At 43.1% G+C, this 15,279-nt stretch overlaps 2 protein-coding genes across 2 annotated transcripts; one reads left to right on the top strand and one right to left on the bottom strand.

Annotated features, from left to right (window-relative positions):
- The first annotated feature begins 818 nt into the window (after positions 1 to 818).
- LOC139371096 (uncharacterized protein C6orf132 homolog) lies at positions 819 to 10,037 on the top strand. The gene is made up of 5 exons (XM_071111164.1): positions 819 to 1,055; positions 2,722 to 2,810; positions 5,238 to 5,328; positions 6,040 to 8,101; positions 8,345 to 10,037. The coding sequence occupies exons 1-5, from the start codon at positions 980 to 982 to the stop codon at positions 8,442 to 8,444; spliced, it is 2,418 nt and encodes an 805-aa protein (XP_070967265.1). The 5' UTR covers positions 819 to 979; the 3' UTR covers positions 8,445 to 10,037.
- A 95-nt stretch (positions 10,038 to 10,132) lies between these two features.
- LOC139371095 (methylosome protein WDR77-like) lies at positions 10,133 to 15,027 on the bottom strand. Its single transcript, XM_071111163.1, has 10 exons — positions 14,641 to 15,027; positions 13,848 to 14,033; positions 13,518 to 13,656; positions 13,222 to 13,271; positions 12,879 to 12,949; positions 12,619 to 12,676; positions 11,957 to 12,025; positions 11,731 to 11,839; positions 11,573 to 11,641; positions 10,133 to 11,438 (listed from the first exon to the last, which is right to left on the bottom strand). The coding sequence occupies exons 1-10, from the start codon at positions 14,747 to 14,749 to the stop codon at positions 11,282 to 11,284; spliced, it is 1,017 nt and encodes a 338-aa protein (XP_070967264.1). The 5' UTR covers positions 14,750 to 15,027; the 3' UTR covers positions 10,133 to 11,281.
- Positions 15,028 to 15,279: the final 252 nt, after the last annotated feature.

The following is a 15,279-nucleotide window of genomic DNA, read 5'->3' as shown; positions in this document are numbered from 1 at the left end:
TGAGAACCCCTGGCCTATGTTATACCATATATCCGAGGACAAATGTAGCAACGCTTTTGTGCCATGGGGTGTAGCAGCTGCACAGTGCCAACTTTCCAAAAAAAGTATTCCTGGAAGAAAGAAACCTTGAGAGGAACCAGACAGAGGGAGGCCCATCCTCCATTGGTTCATCATCCTCCTCTGGCTGCAAAACAACTGTGTTGTGGCAGTTACCAAGAGACCAAACCATGACCGATCATGCACTACTCTGATTCAGCAATGGGCCAAGGGAGGGAAATCAAATCATGGAAAAAAAGAAAAGAAAAAATCTTAGTAACTGACAGAACCTGTTCTACGGAGTGGAGCAGGAAACCAGCAGGATCAGGTCAAGGAAAACCTCTTGCACTACACTAATTCTGGCCCTCAATTCAAACACTCGCCTCTCACCATTATAAAACATGTTGGGTTTTGGCTGCTAACGGCAGAGCATGGTCCATGTTACACAGCCAACTGTATCTCTATGGGGGTTTACACCTTCTCATCATGACCAGCCCTTGGCTTGAAGAGTGTAACTGACTCACACTGTTCTTTTAAAAGTAATAATCATACTATTGCTATATCGAACAAGCACATCAACACCCACAATGAGACATAACAGGGGGAAGTGAGAGGACAGTTGGAAAGATTTGTATGACATTGGAATGTTGCTGTCAAACATTGTTGGCGTGCTGGCTGGGAGGCACAGGGTTGGGGCATGATGTGTTTGTTCTCTCTCTGCCTTACCTGTCGGTTTACAAAATAGGGAGGCACAGGAGAGGGGGCGGTGGCCATTTTCTCTCCCTCTCGAAGTTTTCACAGAATCAGAGGATTCAGTAATACACCTGTCGTTAAGCCGAATTAATAGATTACTACGTTTTTGACGCCTGTCTATGGAAGCTCCTGCTTAACATCATGTGTTAACGATTCGTTTGGATAATAGGCCTACCAATAGGACATAAAAATGAAAAAGTCAACGTTTTTTTTGGGTCGAAAGAACCAATCACTTTTCGACACCAATATTAAAATCAAGGAGATGGGTAAGTGTTTATTGTCATATATTGAACAATGAAATAAAACTAACAATTTAATTATTAATTTATCATGTGATCAACATTCTTTCTTTGACGACTGTCCCGATCTTTGCAATTGTTATTGTGACAGATAAGTGAGCGAAAATATGTCCTAAATGCACACATGAATAGGAATTACGTTTTTTCCTTGCGATTATTTTAACACGTCTGTATCAAAAATTATTACAACATTATACATATACCATACCAGTAGGTATGCTATTGCGATGTTAAAACAGACTGCTCCCTGATCAAATACCGTATAATTTTGAGCCAGAGTCGTTGTATTGAAAGGAGAACACGACGACCTGCATAAGGGTTCCCCTGGCTTTGGGGAGTTGGGACTAATTAAAACATAAATATGAATAAACCCCATAGAGTTCTGAAAACTTTGCTGAACTGTTCATATGAGACCTCTAACAATGGAGAGGTGGTTGGTTGCGAAGTGCAAACATGGATGGGATATTTATATCCCACTGGATGGGATATTTGTATTTTTTACATTATGCAGGTGTTCAATAGGAAAATGCCTATTATGCCCCATTGGGAAATGTAACTGTGGATGCCAAAACACTTTATACACTGGCTGTTGTTTCCATACTTGTTTTTAAGGGCTGTATAATGATTTGTTCATAGTCATATCAGTCTGAGTCTCAGTGCTTGAAGTGAGTGCAGAGCATGACCAGTGAGTGTCTCACTGACTGCAGTCGCTTTATGACATGTCTCTCATCAGTTAGTTATTTGACAGTGACATGCCTAACATTGGAATGGCTGACTGAGCCATACAGAATCACAAGAGTTACTCCACAGAAACCCATTTACCGCTAATGTGTTTTGTGTAGTTACAGATATGTTTTTTCCTTTATCTAGTAATGTCAAAGCCTGTTTATCTAGTAATGTCAAAGCCTGTTTATCTAGTAATGTCAAAGCCTGTTAACTTACAGACATTATAGACCACCTCTGGAAAAGTCACATTTCACTTGAAAATCAATCAGTGGCCTAATGTCCAAATGAGTGTGTCACACGCCATCTTTAATTTAGACCCATTCTATATGCCTCAATCCCACCTCAGCCCAATAACCATATATTGAATAACCTGAGGTCAGAGTTGATGAACTGTAAACACTCATGACTCATGACCCCTGGGATTGTTATGAATGTTGCACCACACTTCTATGTCCTACCTGACATTCCATTAGTAAATGGGGATTCATGGGTGCTGTGAGAAGCACTGTATTCTGTACTCTATGGAACTACATGATTTTAGGCTTCAGTGTTTGAGCAATAAGGTGACAACCTCTTCTGTTGATTAGAATCAATCATTGAACTGCTTTGAATAGTTGTAAGCTTGAATAGTTGTAACCTAAATGCTATTTTGCTGTCAACAAGAGAAATCCCCCTGACAGAGTAAACAGCATAACATTACATAATAGTTTGTCAGTAATTCTGAGAACTGCAGACAAAATGCCTTAAGCCTTAACTTGTTATTATTAACATGCCTAATTGCTGAACTTTGCAGTCACCAGACTGCATCTCCTTCCAGAGCTGTGCTGATCAGCTGAATGGTAGACTGGTTGGTTTTTATCTATACTGTAGACTAAAGTGGTGGGTTGTGTGTTTGTTTTTTTCTCAGACAATGTTGAGCTGGTGTTGGATTCATCAGCCATTCCTGAATCAGGCACAGCCAAAGTGAGGAACAGACCCACAGTAAAACACTTCACAGTAAGTTCCAGTAACTCTGCATGATGTGCGGAAATATTAATAGCTTTCAAATCTACATTTCTACACTCAAGACGGTGTTGCATCTTTTGTTGAGACTGATCAAGCTTTGTCAATCTTCTAGATATTGTTCTCTAACACGTCAAGATGATTATCACATGGAACTGGTTTCCGGGCTTGTCTTCTTGCGAATTCTTGCGAATGCAGAAGGCCCCATATTACGTCTCATTTGCATAACTGTCTGCTAAATTGTGAATTATTTCTTAACAAGGTCTTTGTGGTGCCTGAAAGAGAATCTGCATTGCCTCATGAAGGGTGTTCCTGTAATCATTCATCTCTGTGTGACCACTGCAGAGTCAGACCCATCCATCACTCACACCCTGTCACTTTGAAAGCATACTTTTCTAACCGGCAGGTTTCACTTGCACAGGCTATTCACATGTATGACAGAAGGAGTAACCCATATGTATTTGCAAGTAGGCTATCCATGTGACAAGGATGCATGCAATTTGTTTGGGTGTTGACCCAGTCCTCTCAAGTCATTTCTGTAGAGAGTTTGTCCTCAGAAATTCACACCCTATTTACTTAGACATTCTCATGGGGACACAGTTACTATAAGAATGTTACCTTTGATTTACACAATCTTGGGTATTGTACAGTCTGGGACCTGGCATATGGCGCCTAGCTCATGTGCCTTCTATTCAAGATGGTGTCCCTGTAGTAGATCCAGAAAAGACCAGCCGTATCTGAATTTTTTAGGTTGTATTACGTTGTCATTTTGTTGTAGGTATGAAAGCCTACCTCAGAAAGGGGAGTGTCCTATGTGACTGCTCCACTGGCATGTATTAGATGTGGCACACCCAGCAGCACAGGGGTTGGACTGCTCTAACTGACTGTTCGGATGGACTGCTTTGACTTTCACCCGTGAGTCACGGAAAGAAAGAAGAAATTAAGGCGGATCAGAAACCGCATTGAATGCCACACCCTTCGCTTCTTGTAAAATGTTTGTGCCGTTGCAAGGAGCTGCCTGCCCCTATGAAGTCTGCATTCATGACATATTTAAGGCATTAAATAAGGCAGGCGTTCCGTTCACATGAGCTGTTTTAAAGATACAGTGTAACTGAGGGTTCTTGAGAATGGACCACACCTGAACCTTTGCCACGAATGACTTAATATTCCCACAGCTGAATGAAAGTTATTGATGTGTCCTCTGCATTTTGGATATAGCGTGTACCATGTGAAAGTTCTATATAAACAAACCAAGTGATTGCGGCCTGACCATAAGGCCAAGGGCAGTAAGTCGATTACAGTTTATAGTTACATGAGTGAACCGTACTTTGGATTGATTTGCTAGATTGGAGGCCCTTGGGCCCAGTATTGGGTAATTGCACTGGTCAAGGTGTGGTTAGGTCCTAAGGAGTGACTTTCAGTCCCTACTGTATGTAGGGTGATTCTGACCAGTCCTATCAGCTTTGGAAGGGCATATCTCTGTTCTGTCTGTAGGGCTTGTGTTGTGTCAAAACAGTCTGTGTTTATTTCTAGAGGTGTTTAGGCTGTGATGAGAACAGTCAGTCACACAAGCAGGCAGCAACATGACGGCACAGCCCTTTTTCTCAGAGGTAGTCATACCCACTTAATGTTTGCTTAGGTGAAACGATGGGAGTGTTGCATGTGCCTTGCCCACACTACGCTCTGTCTGTGGATGAGCCATGACAAGGAAAAGATGGGAGTGTTGCCTGTGCCTTGCCCACACTACACCCTGTCTGTGGATGAGGCATGACAGTGGCAGCAATGTTCTGAAGAAGGCCCAAAACTGGGCCAGTAAGCTGCAGCTAGTGTCTGGAAAGGGGTTAGATACAGTATAGCAATGGAGGACATTATTGTTGAATCATTACAGGTGGGGGTGCTCAGTGGGCTTTGAGACTATGTAAGAGATCCTGTAGCCTCAAACTGCACAAGGAGGACACCATTTGCTGGGAAGCCCAGACTATGATAACAGTTAAAAACATTTTTTTTATGAAAAGCCCTTCATATTGAATGTGCCTGGCATTCCTCTGTCTTTGGCAATTGACACCACTGACGTACCAGTTTGTTTCCTGAGTGTTAGATTTACATTTAGTTGAGTTGTCAACTAAACGTTAATTCAATGTGAAATCAACCAAAGATTTCACACTCATTGGACTTTCTTTTTTCAACTTTTAACCTGCAAATCCAATCAGTTTCCCACGTTGATTCAACGTCATCACATAGAATTGTTGGGTTAAAATTATGTGGAAACAACGTTGATTCAACCAGTTTTTGCCCAGTGGGCTATCTCTGCTCTCCAATCCATTCCCTTTCTTTCACATTCAGTTCCACTTAAAATCTCTACAGCCTGACATCTGAGTGAAACGTCAACAGTCTGATGTCTTTTGTCCTTATTTCCCACAGTCCTCCTCTGATGTTGTACAAGGGTTTAATGTACCAACGCCCAAAGTTCCTGTTCTCCCCCCTTTCAACAGACCAAAGATCAACGGGGCAGGTGAGGGTCTCTGTCCTGTGTATACCGGAGTTAAGTTGTGTAGCTAAATAATTTACACTCCTGTGAATTTAAACCTTAGTGCTGGTTTTAGACAGATCTAGTTGATCACAAAAAAGCAACTCTGTTTTCGTAAAGGCTGAAATATATAGAGCAGGTAAATGTTTGTCTAAGGTCTTGGACAATAACACTTTAGAAAGCATCCAAGCAGCCATTCACAAACATGTTTGCAGAGCGGGAGGGTACAGATCAGATATCATTTAATCAGTTTCACCATAACTAAAAGTTAAATAACTTACTTAAACAATAAGTTATATCAATAACAAAATACACTGAACAAAAATATGAACGCAATATGTAAAGTGTTGTTTCCATGTTTCATGAGCTGAAATAAAAAAAATCCCATAAATGTTCCATACTGAGGAGTATTTATGTCTGTAATAAAGCCCTTTTGTGGGGAAAAACGCATTCTGATTGTCTGGGCCTGGCTCCCCAGTGGGTGGGCATATGCCCTCCCAGGCACACCCATGGCTGCTCCCCTGCCCAGTCATGTGAAATCCGTAGATTAGGGCCTAATGCATTTATTTTCATTGATTGATTGCCTTATATGAACTGTAACAGTAAAATCTTTGATGTTTTTGCATGTTGCGTTTCTATTTTTGTTCAGTATAGTTGTACTTTCTTGTGTCTCTGATGGTTGTTCTCTCTTTATAGTAAACGGTGGACGGTTGTCCAATGGATCTGCTGTATCTGTACCTGATTTGGTGGAGGGAGAGATATTTATTCCACCTCCACCTTCGATGGCCCCCCCACCCCCTCCACCCATATTCAACCCTCCCCCACCAGATTTCTTGGGTGACCTCAACTCCATTCAGCCTCCCTCCATGCCCCCTCCAAAACCCCCATCAAAACCCCCATCAAAACCACCATCAGTTGCCCCCTCTGAAGGGGACAAGAATGTTTTCACCTCCATGAAACTTCCACCTATGGCCCCTCCGAAGCCCCCGTCAACTTCCTCCAGTGCTTCTAGTTCCTCTTTGTCCAGTTCCACACCACCACCAACCACTGTCCCTGATATCACAGAGCCCCCAAAGTTTGCCCCTCCACAGCCCCCTACAGACATGAGACAAGCTGCTCTGAAAGCCCTGAAGACACCGCCTACAAAGCCAATGAGGCTGTCCTCCATCCCCATTATATGTGAACTCCCCCAGGTTCCAGCCCCAGCACCCCCTGTACAGAACCCTAGACCGTCCAGCTTCAACCCCCAGAACACAGCTAAGCTCTACAGTGTTCCTAAGACCGGCATTCTAGATAGGCAGGTGGAAGGTGAAAATAAGCACAAGCAGATCCTACTGCTGCATGACCCTGGGTCTACTGACTCCATCCATGTCAATGGGACAGCCCCCTCTGTGGCACCACCAGTTAAGCCAGCCCGGAGAAACAGCTCAGGTATGCAGCTGGAGCAAGACCTGAAGGAGTTAAAGGATAATTTTAAAGCCACCCTTCAAGGCCAACCCACCCCACCTGAGACTCGGGAGGAAGTGAAAGTGGGGCCTTTGCCTTTATTAGCACAGCAGGCTATCAACAAACCTGCCGAAACTCCCACTAAAGCATCACCAATGCTTCAGGTCGTCACTGCCCCTGTAACCATAGAGGCTAGCCAGGTCAAACACAAAGTGTCTCCAAACCGGAGTCGCAAGTTCAGTCCAATGCTGGACCGTAAACTGCGCAACCTAAAGTTCAGTGCGGTCACTGGGACGAGGGAGGGTCCTGCCACTTCCCCCCTGGCTCTTCTCATGGCGGCTAAAGAGCGAGAGAAGCACAGGTCCAATTTGTCACGCGAAAACAGCACAAAGAGCAATGAGCCATCCACCAGCATCCAGCACAGCGAATCCAATCCCAATTCTTTCACCATCATCCCCAGGTCCACCTCATTCACTTCTGTGACCTCACAAGATAATCCACAGTCTGTGGTCCCAGTGCAGCCCCCAGTGGTGATCCAGACTCCAGCAAAACCCCAGATCATTGAGTCAGTGGTGGAAAAGAGGCCAATTGCAAATCCAGTATTTCAGGGGCTCCTGGCTGTGGAGAAACAAAGTGGAGAGCAGAGGATTTCTTCCCCCTTTAGCCTTGTCAGGAATGAAGAGAACAGGGAGGACCTATGCTTGCCATTACTCCCTCCCCCTCCCGAATTTGATGACCACGATGATGTCATGGAGTCTCCCCCCAGCTCGCCTCCACCTGACCCTCCCCCAAAGAAGATCCTGGACCCCATTCCCACCCCTACCTTTCCAGTCCTGCCCCCCACTGCCGGCCTTATCGTTCCTGTCAAAACTCCCTCCCCTGCGCCCCCCCCTCCTCCAAAACCCAAACCTCCAAGCCCTCCCAAACTCCTGCCCCCCGTCATGGAGGTCAAACCCAAGCTACCTGTTCAGACCACACCCAAGCCACCTCCCACCCAGGCGCCCTCCTCCCTCTCAGCCAGCCAGGCCACGCTCCTGACCATCCTGCAGAAGAAGATGCTGGAAATGGACCACAAAATGGACAACAAAATGCTGTCCATGAAGACAGACTCTGATGACTGGGGTTCTCCCTTGTCTGAGGAGACCATGGTCCCTGTTGTCCCCAGGGTCACCCCGAAGACCCCTGTTATCACCGCAAAGAGCAAGAATGCCACCTTATCAGCCAAAACACAAGGCCTGGACATGAAGGAGCTAGAGACTAAAATGGCCAAGAATTCTCAGGGTTTGTCAGCTCCATCAAAAGTACCCATCAGGTAGGCCTTGTTCTCTCTACTTTATCTTTGTCTGTTTGAGTTTTTCACAAAATTGTACAACTTTATTGTTTAAGCTTAGGGTGTTGTGACAAGTTTGGCATACGTTTATTTGATCTAGGAGTGTCCGTAATGGCATGTTTTGACTCACAGTAAAGAATGATGCTAGCTAGATGTATTGATGAATGTGACAAGAACAACCTGATAAATGTTTAACTAATATTTTTTTCTTCCTCTACTTTCTAGCAATGGGCCACAGTCAAAGCAAGCGTATGGCATGACTTTCATGGTACGACCCGGAACCAAACAACCAATAACTGTCGTCAGCAAAGGGGTCTCATCATGAGGAGCCAACTCCAAATTATACCACACATACATTTTAATTCAATTAAAATAACTTTTATTTCCTGTGTGGTGACGGGTCTGTACAAGACAAATAACAAAATAGCAACATAGAACACACAAACGTACAGTGTAATAGATTAGGAGCAATCTATGCAATCACAGGCTATATATACACATACAGTACCAGTGAAAGGTTTGGACACCTACTCATTCAAGAGTTTATTTATTACTAATTTCTAAATTGTAGAATAATAGTGAAGGCATCAAAACTATGAAATAACACATATAGAATCATGTAGTAACTAAAGAAGTGTTAAACAAATCAAAATATATTTTAGATTCTGCAAAGTAGCCAGCCTTTGCCTTGATGACAGCTTTGTACACTCTTGGCATTCTTTCAACCAGCTTCATGAGGTAGTCACCTGGAATGCAATTAAGTATATTATGATTTAACACTTTTTTGGTTACTACATGATTCCATGTGTTATTTCATAGTTTTGTCTTCACTATTATTCTACAATGTAGAAAATAGAAAAAATAAAGACCCTGAAATGAATAGGTGTGTCCAAACATTTGACTGGTACTGTAGATACAAATAAAAACAAGAAATACAAGAGTTGAGTTTTATGGATGTTGGCACAAAACTAGAAGCTGCCCTCTTAGAGGTGTATGCAAGAGATCTATGTCTGAGGGTAGGTGGCTATACTGGTCATGGAGTGTGTGCGTAATGTCCAAGGCTATTCGTTCCCACTTCTTCCTCACTATTTTATATTTATTTATAGACGTCACTGATGGGTTCCTGGCTTTCTCCAATGATTTTTAGTACTCTGTTCAACGGTATCTTTGACTGCTGCAGTTTAATCAGTGTGTGATAGTATACATTGTGCTTTTGTTTTTAAAATCTAAAAAAATAAGGCAATCTGCTTTCAAACTAGCAGCTGTGAATTGCCAATCTTAATATATACAGGATGTTACTATAAAAAGGACATACAAATTGTTTTGCTTATAGGTTGTGAGTGTATACGTTAACAGCATAAACGGAATTGAAATGTAGCCTACTAGAATACATTTAGAACACACATACTGTATATAGTTCACTGTACTAAACGTGTTCCATACAATGGATCACTAAATAAAAGCAAAACAGTTGTCAGGCATTTGCCACATAATGACATTAAAAATGTACTTTTACATTTGTCTAGCTATTGCGTCAGTTATTAAAGCTGCTCATATATATATATATATATATATATCCAAATGTAATCTAATTAAAACCACGATGCATCAAATACTGAATGTGAAGAAAACTTAAGGGTTGGAAAATGACATTGGAGGAAGAATAGTGTTCATGTCTCCTGACGAGTGTAAGTGGACATGGCCATCTAATTTTGGTCATGTCCTTTTAGAATGTTTTAGAAAAAGAAACACATTCATTAACGATTGAAACTATAATTACCCTGAATTGTCTTTCATGTGGTGGTCTGTTGGATTTCTCCTTGTAACATAAAATTATGCCAAATATACCAGGGCACAGACCACTCCTTTGTTTGGTTATTGTTTTGGGGTTATGTAATAAAATCTATTTTTAAAGTCATGAAATGTTTCCAAATTGTCTGAGAATAATTTCCTACTGAAGACTAAAAGTGGTGAGATTCATGCGTTTGGAAAAGTAAAATCAACTCGCGAATATACAGTATTCAGACAAACTTTATTGAATGGAAAAAGTTGATTATGTCAGTTAAGTTGTACTCCTCCGACTTCCAAAAAGCACCACCAGACATGTACTGTACATACAATCCAAGGAACGCCTTTGTGTGGAAGAAAACCGTTAAGGACAGTGCTTTCTGTTTCTGGTACACATGTGTGAGAAATGAGAACATTAAACAAAAGAAACTGCCAAGGACAAGGGAGAATATGGAATGGAAGCACTGGTCCAAACAAGCCCTGAAGTGAAGATTTACAGACTTTTCAAATGTACATAAATTCTTCATTCATTTGGAAAACAAATTGCTCATGCCATTGATTGTGTGGTCACAACTTGAACCAGGTTATTCCAGACCAGTTATATCAGAATGTGCCACTGTATAATTGACTAGTAAATCCAATTCACCCACATAATCTTGTTATCCAAAGAGCCAGTGGCTCACACTTCTCAGACTGGCTTACATGTCACGTAATACAGCACCCTGGGTGGGTAAACAAAGGTTACATGAGGTCGGACTATAAACGTGATCAGATGGGTTCGTTAGATTAAAGATTCCCATTTCCTTTGGCAGCATTCCCAAACCCAAGTCTTCAAGTAATCCACACGATAACTACCCCAATCCATCATTTAGTTAATTTCCCCAAGAACAAACAACTGCACACCACAGGTAATGTCCTACAAGTGGCTAATAAACCTAGAACTGAGACTCGGCGTATGACATCGCTACGAGCAACAGGATGAACCGCAAGACTCTGCTGCCACAAGACAAATGCGCATGTGCTGCCTCAACGGGATAGCTGCAGGACGAAAAAAGATGAAATGTTTAGCTTTACTCTTAGTTGGTGCTAGAAAACATCCTGATTGACTTGGTACATTGCCGACTCTACCTTAACACAGAATTAATTTATAAATCCGTTGGAAAGAAAACCTGCATCAACATGGGTACTTTGAGACTAGGATTGGGGGAAACCATCAGTACACTGCCCTGTTCTCTATTCCAGTGTGGTGGGTATTGACAACTTCTACCCTCATGCCAACCCATCAAATCCCCCCCCCCCCCCCTCTCTACAAAACCCCATACTTCCACCACCACCACCTTTCCCCTATCCCCTGACCCAGGCTGGGTGGTGGGTCTACGGTGGGGACGTGGAGTCACCAGTGGCAGGTCCATCCTGTCCCGTGATGTGGTGGAGGACCTGGTGGTCCCAGCCCACGGTGGTCAGTGTGTCAGAACCACCAGGGGCCCAGCAGACACCCCGAACAAAGTCCTGGTGCCTCCGGTCTCTCAACCTGGACAGGAAGAGCAGAGGCACCTTATTAAGTGGTGAATGATGTACTATTTTAATTTAATAGGACCGAGTTGACAAGCCAAAAGGATCAGCTAGGGAGAGATTGTGAACAAAAGCCCATAGATAGAGACTCACGTTTCCTTAAGCTCAGAGTTCATCACAGCAACCGAGCAGTCATCACTGATGGAGGCTAGCAAGGGCGCACTGTGGTGGAAGGTAAGAGATCATTGTGTTAGCCCAGTCTGACAAACCACTTACTGCTATAGATGTGTGTGAGGTGAGCTGGTGCTTACCTGTGTGAGGAGAAGGCTAGGCTGGAGACCCTACGGCTGTGGGTGCTCTGCGTCTGGGCAGGCTCTGTGCCCTGAAAGTCTTTCAGAGTCACGCGTCCTAGCTCGTCACCTGACCCAACACAATCGTCAACAAATATTGATCATTGAAGCCTGGAAGATTGATATTTTAGAACAATGACGTGGTTGGACCACTATGCATTACGGTAAATGTAATGCTAGTCCTTACCGTAGGCAATTGTGGTCCTGTGGTGGGGATGCCAGGCCACTGAGGTAGGGCAACAGCTGGGCTCTATCTCTGAGACAAGATCAAATCTCCAAAGTTAGCTGGGAAAGCACCTAGCAGAGCAACATGCACTGACTGAACATGGTTGTCCACACCTGACTATGTACATGCTTTCAAAAATAGACTATTCACATGCACTGAATGTGTACTTTGAACAGAGTGAATGGGTACTTTGGTGTGCTGCAGAAGTCAGGAAACTTTTGAGGTGTGGATGTTTACAAAATGTACACAATTATTTTCCTAACACAGCTTTATTAAAATTATAAGGATTGCTGGAAAAGTTGCTTAGGAAATATAGAAACAAGCCTCATTGATTATCAAGGACATGTTGGTGTGAGTTTCTACTGCAGTGACCGGACATGCGGATATCCAAATGTAATTGTATAATATTGCTTTACTCGTGGACGTACACTTCGATAAACAGAATCAAAGGCAGCCTTAAAAACGACACTCCTTAGCCAATACTGAAAAACTACAAGACCCACTGACAATCCAAGATTAACATCACAGGTGTCAATCAACTAGCAACTGAATAGTCCACGCATCTTGGCTCAGAAAACCCCTGCTGCCTCGCTGGCTGTGCAGTTCAGACGGGTTCTACTCACCTAATCTAGAAGCTGGTTTGGTGGGTTTCCTCCTGTCCCAAAGCAACAGACGGCCATCCTGAGGGAAGGGGAATGGAGAAATGAGAGACTGTGTACTAACAGTTTCATACTGTTACTAGGTTATCCATTGTACAGTAAGTTACAACCTACTACTGTATCTAGCTTTCGTATAGCACAGCACACAATATACAAGCCACACATCATTCCAATCTGAACAAGTGATTCAAACAGACAACCCTCCAATCAGTCTTGGCTCTTACCTGGCCACATGAGAGGAAGAGGGAGTCATTGGATGGATTGCAGGACACACAAGTGACTGGCTTAGAGTGAGCTGTGGAACATGAGACAGATCAGGAACGTATGAATTATACAGATTCTGTAGCAAAACATTTCTTAAAACGGAAGCAAACAGAACCTAGGGACGTACCTGAATTTGTCCAATAGAAACTTGTTTTATTTACAAAACCTTCTGCAATTGTTTGGACTAACGATTAACTAGACAGGCTATATAAAACATGAGAAACACGGCAACTGACACTTTTAAAAAGTGGAGTCACTGTGCAGCTCAAGATACAGCGATATAAAGATGTAGAGTTTCCTTACCGTTATACGTGCTGACCACTTCCCCCTGACTAAGGTCCCAGACTTTGATTCTGCAGCATGAAGAAAAGAGAAAGAACTGAGCAAGACATAGGCCGTTCACAGCATACAAAATTATATGAAATCTTTACCAGGAAATGTATACTAGGCTGCAAAACACTCCATAACCTGCAGCTGTTAAAACAGACTCACAGCCAGGCTGGTCACACTGAGGGCCTAGGGTCTGTTATGTCATTATATCCAAAATACAAGATGTGCGTGACACACACAAACACAATCAAAGAATGCCTCCCACTGACCGGCAGTCCATACTGCCGCTGACGGCATGGTTTGACCCAGCAGGGCTCACGCTGGTGACGATGTGATCATGTTCGAGTTTAGTGAACCGATTCACCAGCAGACTCTCATCCTCCGCTAGCTCCCACAGCTCAATAGCACCTACAACACCCAGACACCAGTCAAACCCCATTGCACCCACACCGTTGTATACCAAATAATCTAAGTGATAATATGGCCTGAATTAAACTTAATCATTGTGCTTTAACAGATATTTATCTCTGTGGTTGAACAGCCTTATTTACAGCCGAATATGATATGCATGAGTAACGATAACTGTCATTCCTACTTACCAGAGTCAGATGCAACTAGGACGCCCCTCTCTGAAACCCACTTTGCCTCTGTGACCCCAGCCTCTGTCTGCACACCAGCCTTGCAGAAGCCCTCGTTGGGAGACTGCTTGGGGTCACTGTAGACCCAGATGGAGCCAAGCCAGCATCTGCCCGTCAGACTGGAGGCCCCCAGCAACAGGGTGCCATCTAGGGGAAGAAAATAGAGAAATGTCAATAGCTGAATCATCTGAGGTCTTGTGTGAAAGTGCCATATGATTGGGTCCCAGAAAATAACATTTTTTGGTCCCTGCAGAACACGGCCTGTAGCCTGGACGCCAGTGACGTCATAATTGACAGTTGTAGCCAAGTTAGCTAGCTAGGTGACTAGCTTGCTCTTATCTTTTTAGGGAATCTACCATTCTAACTTGCTTAACGCCATGGTGTGTCTTTTGACAGGTCATTTTACAATCAACGCATAGCTAGCTCCAATTGTTAGATTATACTTTAGGTGGCTAGCCAAATAGCTAGCTAAAGGACACATGCGACATCTCTTCGAAGTGACAAGTTCGTTTTAGCAGCTACCTATCTATCAGGCTGGGGCTAGGGGCACAGTCATTGTTGCTGTTAATGATGCAAGCTCCATAGATACTCAGACGTATGTGATAAGCCATCTAATATCTGGTTTATACAACAGTATTCCCGCGACACCACCACGTGCTGCGGTATCTAGCTAGCTCTTTCTACATGCCAAGTGTCTGGACCTACGTTATCACACAAGGCAGGCATCACTCTCACTAGCTGTGACTTTGCTTACCTGCCCTGTACTGCACCGAGTCCAAATGCTTCTCCATGCACGCAGGGGCATTTGGGGGTATGTTCCATCGGTTTTCCTTTATCATATTGGTATTTACTGTACTTTTCATCAGGCAACTCTGAGTCAGATTCACTCAAGCTAGCGTAGCTAAGTGTTTGCAATGCAAATGATTTTATATTTTATAAAATAAATGTATTAACTTACATGTGTTACACTAGATAGTCAAGAAAACACGGACTAATAAACTAGCTACCTGATTTAGGTTAGACTAGGTTTTTAACTTCTAGTCTTGAATTATATTATTTTTCATTGCTCCATTGTTCATGCCAGAAATGAATGAACTCAAAAACAGCACATCGCACCACGTGGACCGCACACTTCCGCTTCCAGGGCAATGTTCAGTTACGAAACGTTTCAGATAAAACCACGAATAGAGCCGAATGTGATTCGTTATTATTCGACGTCAGAGGCATGTTTGTTCTACATAGCCTATTTCCATCTGAACGTTCTAAAACGGTGCGTCTTGCAGAAAGCGCACCATGTTCCATTTTGCAGTACACTGCTGGAACATGAAACGTGTCTTTACTATTTGCTCAAATCCTAAAATGAAAAATAATCAAATGCATTTAAAAAACGACC

The sequence above is a fragment of the Oncorhynchus clarkii genome, chromosome 17, assembly GCF_045791955.1.
Source record: "Oncorhynchus clarkii lewisi isolate Uvic-CL-2024 chromosome 17, UVic_Ocla_1.0, whole genome shotgun sequence".
Lineage (NCBI taxonomy): Eukaryota > Metazoa > Chordata > Actinopteri > Salmoniformes > Salmonidae > Oncorhynchus > Oncorhynchus clarkii.
The sequence above is the reverse complement of the archived record's forward strand: the minus strand, read 5'-3'. Positions and strand labels throughout refer to the sequence as shown.